This window comes from Amaranthus tricolor, chromosome 4, assembly GCF_026212465.1.
Source record: "Amaranthus tricolor cultivar Red isolate AtriRed21 chromosome 4, ASM2621246v1, whole genome shotgun sequence".
In the NCBI taxonomy this organism is placed as follows: Eukaryota; Viridiplantae; Streptophyta; class Magnoliopsida; order Caryophyllales; family Amaranthaceae; genus Amaranthus; species Amaranthus tricolor.
Genome location: NC_080050.1, coordinates 3,497,411 through 3,515,465, shown reverse-complemented (window position 1 = coordinate 3,515,465; position 18,055 = coordinate 3,497,411). Strand labels below are relative to the sequence as shown.

The following is an 18,055-nucleotide window of genomic DNA, read 5'->3' as shown; positions in this document are numbered from 1 at the left end:
AACTGTTTCTTCACCACGTGAAAAAGCTTATGGTTACCACATAAAATTTATGTCCTGCTTTCTTTCTTTTTATTTGTTCTACAAAATTAATCGCTCCATTCATTTTAATTACTTATTTCAATCATCTACTTGTTTTTTTCTCTTATGCTCTCAATTAGTCTTTTTCACTAAATTTCATTCAAAATGCAAATCATATATTATGAGATAGTCAAAGCACTCTCAATGGTGTGGAAAAAAAATTCTTCATCATTTCTTTCTATATTTTCCCTCTCATCCACATTATTTTTTGTGACATAAAAAACTTATCCCATCAATGAGAAAACAAAAAAGTTTCCTCACAACTTAAATATTAATTTATGTAGAATTAAAAAAAGCATACTAAACTATAGCAAAATTGTTAAATTGGTGTCTAATTATAGAGCCTAAAATTTTATGACCATTTGTATATTTGTATATATTTTTAGTATATTTATAAATAAAATAAAACCTATTTAATATATTACATATGTATATATTTTTGGGACACTTGTCAAAATGTGATTAAATTTCACATTTTCTTCCACAATATAAAAATTTCCACAGGTTGAGTGGAAAATTTTTTTTCTATGCATGAAAATTTTTTAAACCTCTCTAGTGTGAGTTATTTTTTCCCAAAAAAAACTTCTACTTGAGAAAGATTTCTTTACTCGTGGGAATGGTCTCAGAGAGCAATGGACTTTAGACTAATAGCTTTTAAAAAGAAAATTCGAAAAAAATAAGATTTTTTAATAATTTTATTCAAAAATAAGTTTCGTTTAAACTTTTTTCTCAAAATAAGCGTCTTTGGCTTCAAAGTTAGGTGTGGTGTATATTCGCTGTTACTAACAGCGAATTAAAAGATATGGTCAAAAGTTTAGTTAAGGGTAAAGTCACTGTTACCAACAGCGAATTAAAAGAAATAGTTAAAAATTTAGTCAGGGATAAAGTTGTTACTAACAGCGACTTAAAACCAAATCCATAACTTCCTATTTCCATAATTTCATATCCCAAATGACTTTCTTCCTTAAATCCTCAATAACAAGATTACAAAACAAGATTACAAATTAATGCAGCAACAATTAACTCTAAACTTAAACATTACAAAATTGTAAAAAAATTCAATTTACCTTTCTTAAATTCCTCTAAATCTTCCTCAAATGGATCATCTCCTTCAATCTCCTCACTTTTACCATTAACCCAGCTCGATTTACACTCCCGGATCTCCTATTATCCTCTTCAGGCGGGTCTTGAAATCTAGATTTTGTCTTCATTCTCATCAACCCAGATTTCCTTTGCTGAAACGATGCGTTTGAGCTACAATGAACTACTTGGTCATGCCTCCCACTTACTCCAACCCCAGCGTTTTGCTGATGAACTTCGTCACTGGCTCTTCTATGAACTAACTTGGATTCCTCAAATGAAACTTTTGGAAACTGATTATATTTTTTGGTGTAATTTTTCCATAATCATTTGGACTTTCACTTACTGGTGATAAACATTGATTCTCAGTTCTGACTTCAAGTCAAGCATAAGGTAGGTCGCCGTTACACTTGACTAAATTGTTGACTATTTTTTTTAATTCGCTCTTAATAACAATAATTATACACCAAGCTTAACTTTGGAGCCAAGGACGCTTATTTTGAGAAAAAAGTTTGAACGAAATTTGTTTTTTGAATAAAGTTATTAAAACGTATTAATTTTTTTTTGAATTTCCTTTTAAAAAGTGGTTGATGTATAATTTTCGCTCTTTGCAGTTTGCACATAAGCAATTTTTTATCAAAAGCTTCTTCATCTCACCTATGCAGTTCTAATTTTTTATCAAAATTAATTGAACTGCTGGTAGTAAAAATTAAACATTTTTTAAAAATATAATAAAAGAAAGAAAAATGTGAAAAAATACTCTCAACTATTGTTGATTGACTTGAAATACTCTTAATTATCATTTAATTCTATATACCCCTAAATATTGGAATACTTAACCTGGCAGTTTTTGGGGTATTTTAAGTGGATTAGCAAGAGTTGGGGGTACATAAAGTCAAGCATCTCAATATTTAGGAGTATACATAGACATGGTTAAATGATAGTTGAATGTATTTTGAATTAATCAATAATAGTTGAAAGTATTTTCTTCAAATTATTTTTAAAGAAATAACCTTCAACTACTTGTCAACCCATAATTATTTGCATTATTTTCTTTTAATCAACTTCAATTGAAAAATCCAAGCTTAAGAGGTGTCTTAATTTTATTTATGTAATTATTGGGAAAAATCAACTGAAAAATCAACTTCAATTTCAGTTTGTAATTACTGGGAAAAATAAATTTTTTTTCTAAGAATTGAAATAGAAAATAGATTAGAAAACCAACACTAATACTATGTTTGGATAACAATTTTAGAGAGAAAGGAAAGGAAAGAAAAGGGAAGGGAGGGAAGGAAAAGGAAGAAATGAGAAATGAGAGGAAAATTATTCTTGTTTGTATATGAGGGAATGAAAGAGAAAGGAAGATAGATAAGAGTTTTTCCTTCAAATCTTTCTCACTTTGAAGAAATTAAAACCTTAATAAAAAGTATCCATCAAATCCTTTCAATTTCCTCCCCTCCAAATCTCTTTTCTCGCATTTTGCTATCTAAATAAGGAATTCTTCTTCCCTCTAAATCCCTCCTCTTTCTTTCCCTCCATTTCCTTTCATCCAAGCACACCCTAAGTTATTTGAAATGATACTTTTGCACTAAACAAATTAAGTCCTATCAAAAGCCCAAATGAAGTCCTACGTCCAAACTGGACATCCCAATCAAGCTCAGTGACTAATCGGCAAATTTATAGGAAACACAATATTTACTATTGTTGTATAAGATGGTCTAAGTGTGAGACGTATCGGTTAAATAACCCATTTAATACATATTATGAGAATATGAGCTCTTTATTTGAGGTCGTCTTACCGAAGACGGTCTCTCACAAGAGTAGCTCAAAATTTATTAAAGCAAAATGTTCCCATCAAGTTTTGTATTATGAGAACGTCTCACATGAGGTGAACCCATATAATTACTCTACTTTTCTAATTGATCACTTTAAAATTATAAGTGACCAATTTAAGACTATAAAAGTGACTACTTTAAATCTGTAAGTGATCTCTTTATTTTAAGTGATGACTTTAACACATTAAGTATACATTTGCTTAGTCCAATAAAAATAAGAGATATTCTACATGGTAGACACGAATTTTTGCAAAAGGCTAGTAGTAGCTAATCTTATAAAAAAATTCCACAAAATAGCATTGTACTTTTAAAATTTCACGACTTAACATATAATCTAACGTTTTTTTAGTCATTAATGTTATGAATATCTTAAATTCCAAAAGAACAATGTCATTTTGTGGAAATTTAAGGAAAAAAAATTATTGTGTTTAAATGAAAAAATAAAAGTAAAAACAAAATTTCACAACTTAATGTATAATCTAACGTTTTTGGACATTAGTGTTACGACAACTTAAATTTTAAAAGTACAATATTATTTTGTGAAATTTTTTAAAGACTTGCTACCACTAATCTTTTACAAAAATTCATAGCTACCATATAGAATTTTCCTAAATTAATTTCACGTTGAAACCGTCTGATTTTGAAAATTTGTTGAGTGTTCCGCATTGATTCCTAGTTCTCGGCGTACCACTAACACAAAATCTAACATAAGCCAAATGTTAGGCTACACTTCTCCCATGTCTTTTCCATACTTCTTCCTTACTCACCACCACTTATACCTAATCTCTATTTTCTCCTCATATTTTCTTCATTTTTTTTTCCAAAATATACTCATACACACAAAAAAAAAAAATAATAATAATAATTATTACATTATTAACTTCTTTTCTGGGATTGTTACATTACACATTTTTGTTTAAAAAAATAAATTCAAATAAATATAGAAAGATATTTAATACAATAGTTAAAGTATAACACACAGTAAAATGTTATTGTGATAACACATAAGTTGATCATATGAATTTTTTTTTTTTGTGTGACAAAATGATGGCTAATGCTAATCATCAAATAATCAACTTTTCTAGAAACTTCTCAAATTTTAGAGAATCCAAATTATACCCATTTATTATTCCATCATCATCAATATTATTATTACAACAAAGGAAGCATCATGGTTTATCATGTGTTAGTGGAAAAAGCGGTAGTACTCTGGTACAACAGCGTCCACCGAGTAAAGATGAGGTGCTGGAGATGATGATTGATCAGACGGTTGAAGAAGAGATGATTGAAAGAAGTACAAGTTTAAATGGGATGGAAGAAAGTAAAGAAATGGAGTATTTGGTGAGGGAGTATGGTTGGAAGGTAAGGAGGATGGTAGAGGAAATGACTGAGATGAGGAAGGTTGCTGATATTCAAGCTTATTCTTTTCATAATCCTTCTCTTGTCTTTGATGATTGGTTCTTTCAATTCTTCAAGGTATTTTTCCTGTATAATTAATCCATTCTGTTCTATTATGTTCGTTACATTTCACTTTTTTATGCATTCTAACGTGTAATTTTGATTATTAATTGTTAGAGTATATAATATATTTTGTAACTTAATCATCAATTTAAGCTTATGGTAGCGACTTCTTGAATATGTTATATATACTCTAACGCTTCCCTTCATATGAGAGTCCATTAGGTTAGAAGTGGGATTACGCATAGGTTATATACTCTTAACATGTCAAGTAATCAATTCAACCAAAAGTTTAAGCTGATAGTTTAAGCTGCAGGATATATTATATACTCTAACACGCCTTCTCACATGAGAGCACTTTAAACTAGAAGCTAGAAGTTTGAATGTAGCACAGGTCCTCTTTATTACTTGGCGCTAAATAGTCCAATTTAGATGAGGGATGGTTGAGATTCGAATTCATTTTTATCACGTTGGCTCTGATACCATGTCAAGAAATCAACTCAACTAAAAGTTTAAGTTGATAGTTGAAGCCCTAAGATATGTTATATACTCTTAACATTTATATCTAAAATTATATATGTCGTGAAAGTATGCGATTAAACGTTTTAAATAAGAATTTACTTTGATTGTACTTTTTTTTAATATATTAGCCTATAAAATTAGCTTGATAGATGAATAATACCCATAAATTTAATGTAATAAATATTTTAGAATTGATGATGTATATGATAGTGATTTATGAATTTGTAATAAAATATTTTAATTCGTCATTAAGTCTAGAATTTAATTATAATTTATTATAATTTATCTGAATTTCATAAGTATGAAATCAAATTATTGGTTTTAATTTGAATTTATAATTCTTCAAACTAAATAGAATATGTAAGAGGGATACCTATTTGAATTTTTAGGACTTAATTAAACTATTTTTTCCCAAATTATATATAAGAAAAAAATTCAATAATTTTTAAGGTTCCGTTTATTCTATATTTTAAAATTTTAGTCCTAAAGCCAAGTAATTAAAGAAAAGAAGTATATTATACAGTAATAAAACAATGAGGTAAAGGTTATATGTATTTCTGCATTTTTCACATGCTGAGCTTTAAATATTTGTTACGTTATGAATCCAAGATTTGGGAAAGCTAGAGACCCAAAATTGCATTAAAATTGTGTTTTTTTACTTGTAAGTGTTATAAATTATTCAAATATGCAAGTGAAGAATATACAAAGTAAAACAGAGATCCAAGATTTTATAAAGTTGACACTTGGCAATTTTATATTTTATGAGTCTTATTTGGCACAATCAAAGAAATAGATCTTTTATACGTTCGATCTTTAATGGGTGTTATGGTAAAAGTAAAGTTACAATTTTAAAATGACGTTTTACGTTTTATATATGACAATATTGTTGAATTGAGTTATTGGGCTTTTTTAGCTTTGGATTATAAATAAATTTCTAACTTGCGTAGGGTTAGGAACGGGCCTGACACTTAGACATGCATTGGTGTTTGAAAATGTGATTTTGAGTTTGAGCAGAATAGGAACAAACCATTAATATCTTATAATGTCCTTGTAAAATGATGTAGTAATAACCATATATGAAGTATATATTTTTCTTTGCAGGCTGAGGTTCTTGCTGGACTTCTTTATAGATTAAGGAACTCTCCTCCAGATAGGTTAGTACTTGCATTGGTTCAAAATGTATTTTTGCATCTTTTTCAATTAAATCCAAGTCAATTAAATAATCAGTCACATTTTGATTTCATATATAAAGATACAACATGAATACTATGCTAGAAAAACCCATTTATTGTATTGCATTTTAGGGTGAAAATGAAAGCAGGAATTAATGTATTGTAGAGGTGTTCATTCTGGTCGTTGGGTCTTGTGTGTTTCAAATCAGTTCAACATCGGTCTTGTATTCATGTTGTTTTTACATAATTATAAATTTAATTTTTAAGTTGGATCAAATCAGGTTCAAGGTCGGGTAAATGTCGGGTCATCAGATCTGTTTTAAATACCTCTAATGTATTGTTAAATCAACCGAGTAAACGGCCTGGACCTAGTGGCCGGTTAAAGTTTGTACGACACAATCTGGAGGTTATCACATATCTTGTACTCTCAAGGAGTATGTGGTCCAAGGGGTAAGGTTTGCGTGACACGAGAGTGTTTGGCAAATAGGTGTTCTATTTTGGTTATAGCTTAAAAATTATTTACCACCACTTTTTTTGACTGATTGACCTAGTAAAAAGCCGAAAGCTAAAGGTCAACTAAAATGTCATCTATCGAACACAACACCCATGGTCGGGAAGTTATGGGATCTAACTCCACTAGGGGCATCTTCTACTCCAAAGGAGTCTGCTAGGGGAAATCAATCTGGTATTCTTGTGCAGCATTCGATTCGATAAGGCACTATTACCATAGACCATATGTCATGACTGTTAAATGAATACAATTTGCTTTATTAACAAGGAAAAAAAACAGGTATGCATGTCTGGTGGCGGAACCAGCTAAGGAAGACAAGGTTATTGGCTCGACGAAGTCTCAGGCACACCAGAATCAACAACAACTTGTGGGTGTCGTTGATGTTACTGTATTTAGAGATGCTGATGTGCTCCCACACCTTCTAGGAGCCGAGGAGTATCTCTACATATCAGGAATCGCAGTTTCTAACAACTTCAGGTCTTTGCCTTGAAACTTCATCCACTATTTTTTGATCTTTTGGACAACTTCAAATTGGTAAACTTCTGTAGAAAAAGTAAAGTTCGAGTCTATGATCAAATTATAAGTCTTTCGAACTAATAGGTTCGTTTAAATGATACGTCTCTCTAACTGATCCATCGAGAAATACTAATACTATCATAAAGTAGTATGGAATGTTTTTGGGATTCAAACTAAAACATGATGCTCTTAAGTCTAAACACTCAAGCCAAGCTTGGCCGCTAGTAATCAACGTTACTCGGATTTGGTCTTGGATACATGTTCAAGTGTTCAATTTGTCATTATATGAAAAAATCAAATATTTTGAATCAAATTGAAGCGTTCAATTATTCTATTTATTATGGTCAAGTGTACGTAATATTGACGCAATGTGAAGTGAACAGTCCAACAATTTATATACCTAGGCTCATGTTGTTAGAGTGTATAACATATCTTAGGGTGTCAGCCATCAACTTAAGTTTTTGGTTGAATTAGTTCCTTACATTCAGGAGTCAATGTGACAAGACGTCACGTGTTCGAATCTCAATAACCCTTCATAGTGGATTATTTAGCGTCAGATATGAGGAGGGTTTGTGCTGCATCCACACTTCTACCTAGAGAGTTTTCGTGTGAGGGGCGTGTTAGAGTATATAACATATCTTAGGACCTCAAGCATCAGCTTAACATTTTGGTTGAATTGATTCCTTAATACGTGTCACTTAGTCCCATAGTTAAGTATAAGACTTTCACTTTGAACCATAATATATACATCAATGACATCGTTTTAGCAAATGTGCAGGAGACAGAAAGTGGCAACTGTGCTGCTGAAAGCCTGTGAGGTAATAGCCGTGTTATGGGGCTACGAGTATCTAGTGCTAAGAGCATACGAAGACGATTGGGGTGCACGCTCATTGTACACAAGCGCTGGCTTTCAAATAGTTTCTCGAGACCCTATTTGGGTTACTTTGATAGGAAGGAAACGACGAATCCTCATGACCAAACGACTTCCCTACGTTTCTTAACTGTTATTGTTGTAAGTTCGTACCTACACACGACACAATCAATCCCAGGATTTCAGTTTCCTATTGTTAGATGTCGTCGATTGCTTGTGTTTTGCAGGGATTGCCTAGTGGAACTCTGGATGATGGATAGGAAACAAAGAAAAAGCAATGTGGAGATGCTATAGATCAACATGTTGTGTATTTACTCAAAATTACATGTACATACATTGTATTCTTGTCTTGTATATCAACTAGATAGTCAGTCATGCGAACGCAGGCGTATATATTGTTGCGTCATGTGAATGCTGAATGCATGAGTATAGATTATGTCATTTTTGTTATAGTATATAACATATTTTGGAGCCTTAATCATCAAATTAATCTTTTGGTTGAGTTGGTTTTTTGACATGGCATCAAAAGCCAATGTGATGAGATTACATGTTCATATCTCAACAATCCATCATTTGAAGTTGAATATTTAGCCTCAGGTTTGAGGAAGGGTTGCGTTGCATCTATACTTCTAGTCCAAAGGGCTATCATGTGAAGTATATAACATATCTTGGAGTCTCAACTACCAGCGTAAGTTTTTGGTTGAGTTGGTTCGTTGAAAATCAGTTCGGTTATGTGTTCAATTCTCACTTAATTCTCCACTTTTCTCGGCCTACCCTGTGACAAAAAAACTTATTTAGTCAATCAAAATTGAGTCTTGTCAAAGTTAAAAAAATAAATGCTAGTTTTCAGAAAGGTTATGAATTCGATTCTTATTAAACATTTCTATTTTTTTTAGCCTACCCTACAATTTAAAAAATTATTTAGCCAACAATTTTAGTACTCTTTCCGTTCCATATTATTTGCATCAAACCAGCTTTTACACTATTTATCATTCTATAGTAATTTACATATTTCGGCTATCATATGAGAAAAACATAGTCATATGGGATCTTGTTTTATTCGTCTTGTCGTATATTTTCATAATATCAATTTTATTATAATTTATAGTTATGTATAATTTTAGATATAAACAATCTGACAAATACATTAAATTGCTAAAAATGTGTTTAATACAAGTATTTTAGAACAGAGGAAGTATTAATTAGCTAGTCAAGCGAATCAATTAATCTAATGATGAATTTATCCAAATAGCTGGTATGATAAAGATGTCTTACAAACGATAAATGTTCCCTCTTTCTCGATCAATGAAAAAGAAAGATGACAATTTTGACGATCAAAAAGTTTACACATTTTTACAGCTGCCAATTGCATGAAAGTCAAGACAAACAAAACATGATTTATGCAAATTAAGGATTATTTGTGATCATGTCCTTAACAAAAGGTTTTGATTATAAGAAAATATAATTAAAGAATTTCAATTATAATTATAAATTGGGCCCAATAGACCAAATAACCTAATGGAATTGCCTATCCATTTGCAACATTGTAATAATACAAAAATGACAGATTTTTGTTTGAGGTGTCTCAGTGTGAGATACTTTTAATATTGGTTAAACTATTTAAAATACTACAAATTAAACAGAATATTATAATATGAGTTTCTTTTATTGAGTTCGTCTTATTGAAAGATAGTTTCTTACAAAATTACTCATACAAAGATCTTATATGTCTATTTTGGGTGGTTATTTTGATTTTTCCACCAAAAAAAGAATTGAAAAAAGTTACTAAACGATTTTAAGTGACCTAAAAAACTAGTTTTAAACTAAAGCCAAAAAAGTTACTATGAGAATTTTTTTCATTAATTTTTATATTTTTAACCGCTTTTTCTTATGAATAATGAACAAATAATATATAAATTAATTTTATCAAACATTTTCATAACAGTTGACTCATATAACAAAAAATTAATGCTACCAGCTTACTAAAGATAGTAATTAAACCAATCAACAACTAATTGTCAAACGCCGTTAAAAATTATAAATCCATTGCGTGGAGTTGAACATTATATTTGAAAATGAAGATTAATTGAAGATGGCTTAAGTACAAACATAAGCTACCATGGGACTAGAGATCATGTTCATTCGGGTCATCGGGTTGAATTCGGGTCAATTTTTCGGGTCGGTTTAAAATCACGTCTTGTGTCTTCATTGATTTTTATATAATTTTAAATTCATTTTAAAGTCGGGTCAAGTCGAGTTTGATTACAAGCTAATTTTGGTTGAATATCGGATTGTTGGGTCTATTTTAAACACCTTTAGATGTGACCCTTTCTCTCTTATCCTACCTAATTAAGTAATAAGCATGTGTTAATGATATTGAGATAATGAAATGAATGCTACAATGTGTTAGTAAACAAGATTAATTATTAAGCATGACAAAGAAAGGATGTTGAGAAGCACAGATTTTGGAGACCCTATTTATTTTTGCGATATCTTTTAAAAATAGGACCATTTATTATATTAAAATATAAAAAATATCCATTTCAAGAAAAATAATTCAAGATAAAATGTATTATAACATTATATCAACTTCAAATATAAAAGATGTTTATAAACAAATCACTAAAAAACTCAGTTTAAAATCGAGTTTGAATAGCACCATTTAATATTTGAGGCCTTTTATTTTTGGAGGCCCTAACAATCAGCTGGGAATACCCTAAGAACCGTCACTAGCAAGAAGAGGAGCACAAAGAGAAGAAACCGGAACTTAGGTTCTTATTATGAGAACAAACATATGTAGACAACTCTAAAGTGATTAACACACATTAACAAATTTGTGGTACAACTTTGAAGAGGACTAATATATCTGCTTGTAATAATCACACCCATTTGCTTAATTTGCCATACGTACTTTACTTTCTTCCACACGTGCAAGTTACAACTGCAACCTATTTTTTTCATGTTCTAAATTCTAATATCCTTCATGAGAATTCTCTTATATTTGAAGAAATTATGCATAATTAAAAAGGAAAATTATTTTTAAAAATCTAAATTTTGAGTGATTTTATTTTAAAAATTCATGTTTTTATTAATATTCATAATTTTAAAATACTAAATGACACCGTTAAAGATAACAACAACGACACCGTCGATGACTATAATAACAACGACAACAACAATGACGATTACGCCATCAACAATAACATCAACTACAATGATGATAATGACAACATTAAAAACAATAGCAGGAACAACAATAATAACATTGATGACAACGACTATGACAACAACCAACAACACCAACCATTAAGATAACTATGCCAATAACAATATCAACAACAACCATAACGACAATAACGACAAAGATAATGACAATTTTTTGTCGCTTTAATATTTATCACTATAACCAAAAACTAAAAGATAAAACATATATAACTTAATTATAGAAAGTTAGTTGGTAGGCTAAATCTACTCTAATTTTAATATGTTTACCACTTAAATCTCAAATCTGATCCCTTTAATATTTAACACTTAACCAAAAATTCAAATTAAGCCCAACTAATAGTTTTTTAAATCAAATAATGTTATTTTACGGTGCACTTTATAATTTTAGTGGGCTATAAATCATCCTACTTGAGAATTACATCACTTTGTGTTATAAATTTTTCAAAAAATTTTAATAGAAAATTTTCATGATAAAAGGTGGATTAATTTTACAATTTTTTATATAGTAGATATAAACTCAAGAATTTATTTTAAATGAAAAAATAAAATGTCTGAGCAATACACAAAATCAATTAAAGTTAGAAGAGAAAGGTAAACTAAATGCACTCAAAAAGGCTTAGATAAAAAGTCCGAATTTGTGAGTAGTAAAAAAGGAAGTATACCAGTAGAAAGAGTAGTGTATATCTGTGTCTTACAGAGAGATTATCATAATTGACTATTTTATCTAAAAAAAAAATTTTAAATTGATTGCCGCAATCTCTATAAGACCGAGGGAGTAAAAGCAACATATTGATGGGCTGTTAAGCAAGCATGCTGATTTTTACCAAGAGTAGTATACTACTTTTTAAATATAATTACTTTTTATCTTTTTGCTTATGATTTTGATTCCTTTACAAGAATAGCTAGTCTCTTGAGAGACTGTCTCGTTTACTTATCTGTATCTTAATGCCTATTTTTAATATCTTAAATGTCTACTTATATTATTCTTAATGTCTACTTACAATATTTTAAAAAATATATAATGAACCAGTCTAATTAGAAATAGTCTCTAAAAAAACCGTCTCTCACAACAAGCACCACGATGAGTATTAGATAGCATGCTTTGGCCTTTAAGGTTTAACATTGAAATAGGGAACATACATTTGCACAAAAGGACAAAAGAAAGTTATTGTGACCTTCAATTTATAGCAAGTTAACACACAATATAATCATGATTGGGTTGTGAATTTGTATGATAAAAAAATTTCACATAAAAAAACATATTTAATGTAACAATTAAAGAATACTACAACAAAAGTAGATTAACTTAAAACAAATATATCTGTTTTAGATTTAAAATAGTTGTTACACTTTAATAGTAATATTCACTTAATATTGTTTTACTTCTTATTCTTCAAATATAAGAGTAGTTATAGTTATATGAGATTTTGTTTCATTTGTGTCAATGTATAATTTCACAATATCGACTTTTTATAATTTTTAATCTATGCAAAATATTTTAATGATCAAATGCATTCGACAGTGTGAAAACAAAAAAAGTAGTAACTAATTTAAACCAAAAAAAGTATTAGATTTTTACGTTGTATACAAATTCCAATTACAAGCCTAAGTTTATTTGTGATAGTTAACCAACTTTATATCATATTAGGGATTGTTTGACCGACTCAAATTATTAGAGCATTCATATTGATGATCTAATTGTAGGTCATATGACCAAATTAGACGAAAAGTACTATTAATGGTGATTTAATATTGAGTGGATTGGAGAAAAGGTTGGCAAAATTGGTCATCATGTGACCCATTCTAAGAAACGGTCACTCCTTTTTTTCAGCCATTTTGCCATGTGTCAGACGCTGATTTGAGAGACAAAATTAGCCAACTCATGCACCTGTCAGAGCCCCTGCCACCTTTCCAAGTATCGCCTTCTTATTGAATGACAAAACAATGTCTTTTATTTATTTTAATGGCTATTTTCTTAATAAATTAAATTATTTTTTTTACAAAAAATATATCAAAAGTCATATTTTTTCGCGATCTATAAAATGAGACTAATTTTGATTTTTTGGCATAATTTCATATTTACCTTTTTTTTCCTATTTTCCCACCATTTTTTTGGTTAAAAAAACAACAAAAATCATCTTATAAATCCAAAAAAAACATGGATTCAAATAATTTTTTTTAAATGTAATGAATTTCTCTTAATTAGTAATTATTTTCTATGTGCGCATTAGTAATTATTATTGATGTCTAGAAATTTATATTTATTAAAAAATATTAGCTTTTTTAAAAGATTAATATGATTTTAATTAATAAGAAATTAAATTTATTATAATTAAATAAAAAATTATATTAAGTTTGTATATGAGAACGTTATTATGAAAAAAAATAAAGATAAATATTAGATAAATTAAGGGAGAGAAAATATGATGGGGTAGAGAAAAAGTATGAGAGAAAAGATAATGACCTTTTTGAAGAGGTTATTGTTAATAAGATTAGGTTGAAAGGTGAACTTTTAGGAGAGAGAAATATTGTAAAATAGTAGGATGATATTTTTTTTGGGTCACCGAAATAGATGCTCTTACAGCGAATTTGCTAGTTGTAGTTGTAGAGATGTTAAAATTTTATTGTTGGTTGTTAACTATTTAATAGAGAAATGAATTTCAAAAAGCTAATTACCAATCAGCTTTTAATTGGTTTAAAGATTATTTGCGAAACATTTTTAAGCTAAACGAGAACAAAGGACTAAGAAAAAAAGTCATTTTTCAAACAATAGTAGTATTATAAATTAGTAACGCAGCTAAATCAGTCTTGTTCTTGAAATTTTATGGGCTCTAGACAAACTGAAAGAAATGACCCTCTTTATAGAGATTTGGTTCTAAACTTTAACATGTATGACAAATTCTTATGAGGGACGGTATCTTTGAGAGACCATCTTTAATTGGGTAAGCCCATAAAGAAAAATGTAGAGTAAGAGTATGCATTAAGCTTTAATGGACTAGGCCTGAGAGACGTCTCTCAGGAGACCGACTGAACATGTATTTGAAAAAATAATAGAGACAAACCGTATATATTATGATTATCATTATAAATATAGACGTGCCATATACATCGTCTTATTTGATATAAAACTAATCATTAATTGTAATTTTAAGTATTTTACTTCATTAATAAAAAATTTTAGATACTCGGGTTATTTCTAACTTTAGACTCTAGGCAAATACTCACCTTCTCTATGATTAGAAATGGCTTTGAGCTTAATTAAAAATAGTAAAATACAATAAGTTGTGGGGTTTGAATAACGGGGGCTGCTTAGACAACCCCGACCCTGGTGTGGTGTGGGTTGGGCAGTAGTTGGTCCCCGCTGCAGTAGCGCGGTGTAAAATGGAAGATGAGCGCATGAATTAAAGGGGCCCAAGAGCGCACATGAGTTAAATTAGGTTGGCGAGAAAAAAGCAAGAATAAAGGCGGAGGAGCTTGCATGCAAGAGAAGATGCGATGGGGTGATTCGGCGCATGTTGGTAACAAACAACTTTTATTATTATTATTATTATTATTATTATTATTATTATTAATTAAGAGTTCATTTTATGAAATATGATTAGCCACACCACCTTCCTCCTTAAATTTGTTGGAACTCATCATTACCTACTTGTCTTTACTAATTTCATTCTCCTTGACTTCTCACTAATTTTCATATTACTCAATCCCTTTGAATTAGTAATAAAGAAAATAAAATTATTTTAAAAAAATAGATATTAGTTGATAATAAATAAAAAGAAAGTAAAGAATATAGATGGAATTTGAAGAGTATAAAATATAAACGAGATTGAAAAAAAATAATAAATTATCGTCTAAAATTAAATTAATACAAAATAAATAAGAGAAACCTAAATTGAATATATCAAATATATACTCCTTGTTGTGATTCAAATATAGAAATTAAAAATGCTAATATTTATTTTAATACTTTATTCTGTAATTAAGCTAAAAATAATATTTTTACCATTTAATAAGTTATTGTTGTGAATCAAGTCATAGTAAAACCATAGCCACACCATAGAACTCTAGAAAATAGATGGAAAATCAATTTTATGTATACGTATATGAGTTATTTGAACATTCTATCTTCGCTATAGTATGGTACTTATTGATATCAAAAAATTCATATCCAATTTTCATGTGTTAAACTTTATTAAGAAATTGTTAAAAGTATATAAATATATGTTGAGTTGTTGATCAAAAGTTTACGTTGATGGTTGAGACCTCATGATATGTTATATACTCTAACATTGTTAAGGAATCAACTCAACCAAAAGTTTAAGCTGATTGTTGAGGCTCCAAGATACGTTATAAACTCTAACGCGCGCCTTTACGTGAGAGCCATTTAGGCTACAAATAATGATACAACACATGTCCTCCTTAAATTTGGCGCAAAATATTTCATTTTGAAATGAGGGGTGGATGAGATTCAAACCTGTTAACTTGACATTTAATACCATGTCAAGAAATTAATTCAATTAAATGTTTAACCTGATGAATAAGACCCAATATATGTTAGTATACTCCTAACAACAATGATTGATTTGGGATTCATTTTGGCGTAAAGATGTAAATATTACTATAAACCTATGAATGGGAATAAAGCTACTAGCAAGTGATGCAACAAAATCAATAGTAATGCTTTGCGCCTAATAGTTAACTTAATCAAAGCCTAAAGAAGTTAGTTGCTAAAATTTTAATTAACTTTAATTAGAACAAAACAACAATTAGGTTTCTTAATTAATGGTGTCTTAATCCATTAATTAGCTTATCTTTGCTTTAAGATGGAAATATAGAATAGATTATTTGAGTTAAATCCTCAACCCTAACTCTAATCCCTTAATTTCTAATTAACTAAGAATTAAGAACTATCATTAGCTCTATGTGGTTGTACTTTCTACCAACTTCTTCATTGGTTCCAATTATACATCATGATCATGTACAATACTTAAGTAAGCCAATCATATTGCCATAAATAGCCAAAAATAGATTCTGAAAGTTGTGAATCATGTATTAGAGAAGTATAATAATAATTAGAATGGAAGCCCATGATTCAATCTAACCTATAATTTTTATGATTTCAATTCTTAGACACATTAATTTTTACTCAGCCTACTTTATTGATTAGTAGTTATAATCTAACCATAAGTTGTTTGATTAAAAATTATGATGGTTTTTTGTCGTAATTAACTACGTTCACACATGAATATGTACGTACGTAACAACTATTTGAGCATTCATGTCATATATTCAAACTCATCCTATATATGCTATTAGTGGATAAATTCGTTCAATGTTTACTTGCTGTATTTTATCGATTAATTAGTTAAAATAATATTTCTGTATGCACAAGAAATTAATGTCTGCCTAAATATATATTTTGTAATTAAGAAAAATATAAATTTTTATAACATATAATCATTGTTTTTGTGATTTAAGTCACAATTAGAACCACTCTATAAAACTCTTTAAAAATAGATAGAAAATCAATTATGTGTATATCAACAAACATTCTACCTTCACTTTGGTGTGGTAGATATTAATATCAAAACATTCATATCCGAGTTTCATGTGCTAAACTTTTAATTGGTATTTGTATGATATTAGCAATGATTGATTTTGGATTCATTTCGGCTTAAAGTTTTAAAACAAAATCAGTGGTGATGCTTTGCGCCGTCTTGTTAATTAGTTTATCAAAGCCTAATTAAAAGAAGTTAGTTGCTAAAATTTTAATTAGATTTAGAAGCAAAACAACACTTTGATTTATATTAATGATGTATTGAGAATCGGAGTTTGTCTCAATTAGAGCAATTATTTAAAGTTTTGAATTATTTTTGTGAGAGACTGTTTTTCGGTGAAATGACCTCAAAATAAGGAGTATATATGCTAATAATTGTATTAATTGAGCTATTTAACTCATATATGAGAAACATCTCACGGTTAGATCGTCTCACACAAGAATTTGGGTTAAATTTTAGGTTCAATTCTCACTTGTTCCTTATCTTCACTCAAACCTATCAAAATAGTATATTAAATTCTTAATCTATACATTAACTACTTATTAAATATTTGATATAAGATAGAATATACTCTTAATTCTAATATACGTAGACTTAGCTTCGAATTAAGAACTATCAATAGTACTTATGTAAGCTAATTGATCATATTGCCATAAAAATAACCAAAAATAGATTTTGAAAGTTGTAAACCAATTATTATGATTGACGTTGGCATCCACTAATCCGGATAACCAACCACGATCTGGTTTCAATCTAGATAAATTAAATATTCGGATAATTTACCTTGGATCGGATTTGATATCGAATATCAAATTTTATTTATTTTAAGAGTGTTAATAACCACATTCAAATAATGTTTGAGAGAATATTTAGAATTTTAAAGCTTAAACAAATCAAAATTTTCTTTAATCAAAAGTATTTATTATGATTTAAATATTTTTGACAATATAATTTTCTATTTTAAAATCTAAACATAAAAAATAAAATAATCAAATATCCAGATGTCTAATTTCTTAAAATCTTGATATAAGTTGGGATTTGATACGATCATATTATTCATACTATGAATAACTTAACAATATGACTTTTTGTAGTGTATTTTAATACTACTAAAATTTCTTTCTTTAATGATAAAATAACCCACCCCAATTGATCATGTTAGAGCCATTTTAGTATTGAATTAACTTAATTGGACCACTTAAGGTTAACATACATAACAAAGCCCCCAC

At 29.1% G+C, this 18,055-nt stretch overlaps 1 protein-coding gene across 1 annotated transcript; it reads left to right on the top strand.

The window, feature by feature from the left end:
• The first annotated feature begins 3,884 nt into the window (after positions 1-3,884).
• Positions 3,885-8,827, top strand: LOC130809968 (GCN5-related N-acetyltransferase 10, chloroplastic). Its single transcript, XM_057675848.1, has 5 exons — positions 3,885-4,469; positions 6,075-6,127; positions 6,936-7,133; positions 7,951-8,184; positions 8,271-8,827. The coding sequence occupies exons 1-4, from the start codon at positions 4,011-4,013 to the stop codon at positions 8,171-8,173; spliced, it is 933 nt and encodes a 310-aa protein (XP_057531831.1). The 5' UTR covers positions 3,885-4,010; the 3' UTR covers positions 8,174-8,184; positions 8,271-8,827.
• The last annotated feature ends 9,228 nt before the right edge of the window (positions 8,828-18,055 follow it).

Coding starts and splice junctions, on each gene's coding strand:
- LOC130809968 (XM_057675848.1), top strand. CDS start 4,011: ATGAATTTTTTTTTTTTGTGTGACAAAATGATGGCTAATGCTAATCAT. Junction 6,128..6,935: donor AGGAACTCTCCTCCAGATAG/GTTAGTACTTGC, acceptor GAAAAAAAACAG/GTATGCATGTCTGGTGGCGG. Junction 7,134..7,950: donor GCAGTTTCTAACAACTTCAG/GTCTTTGCCTTG, acceptor GCAAATGTGCAG/GAGACAGAAAGTGGCAACTG.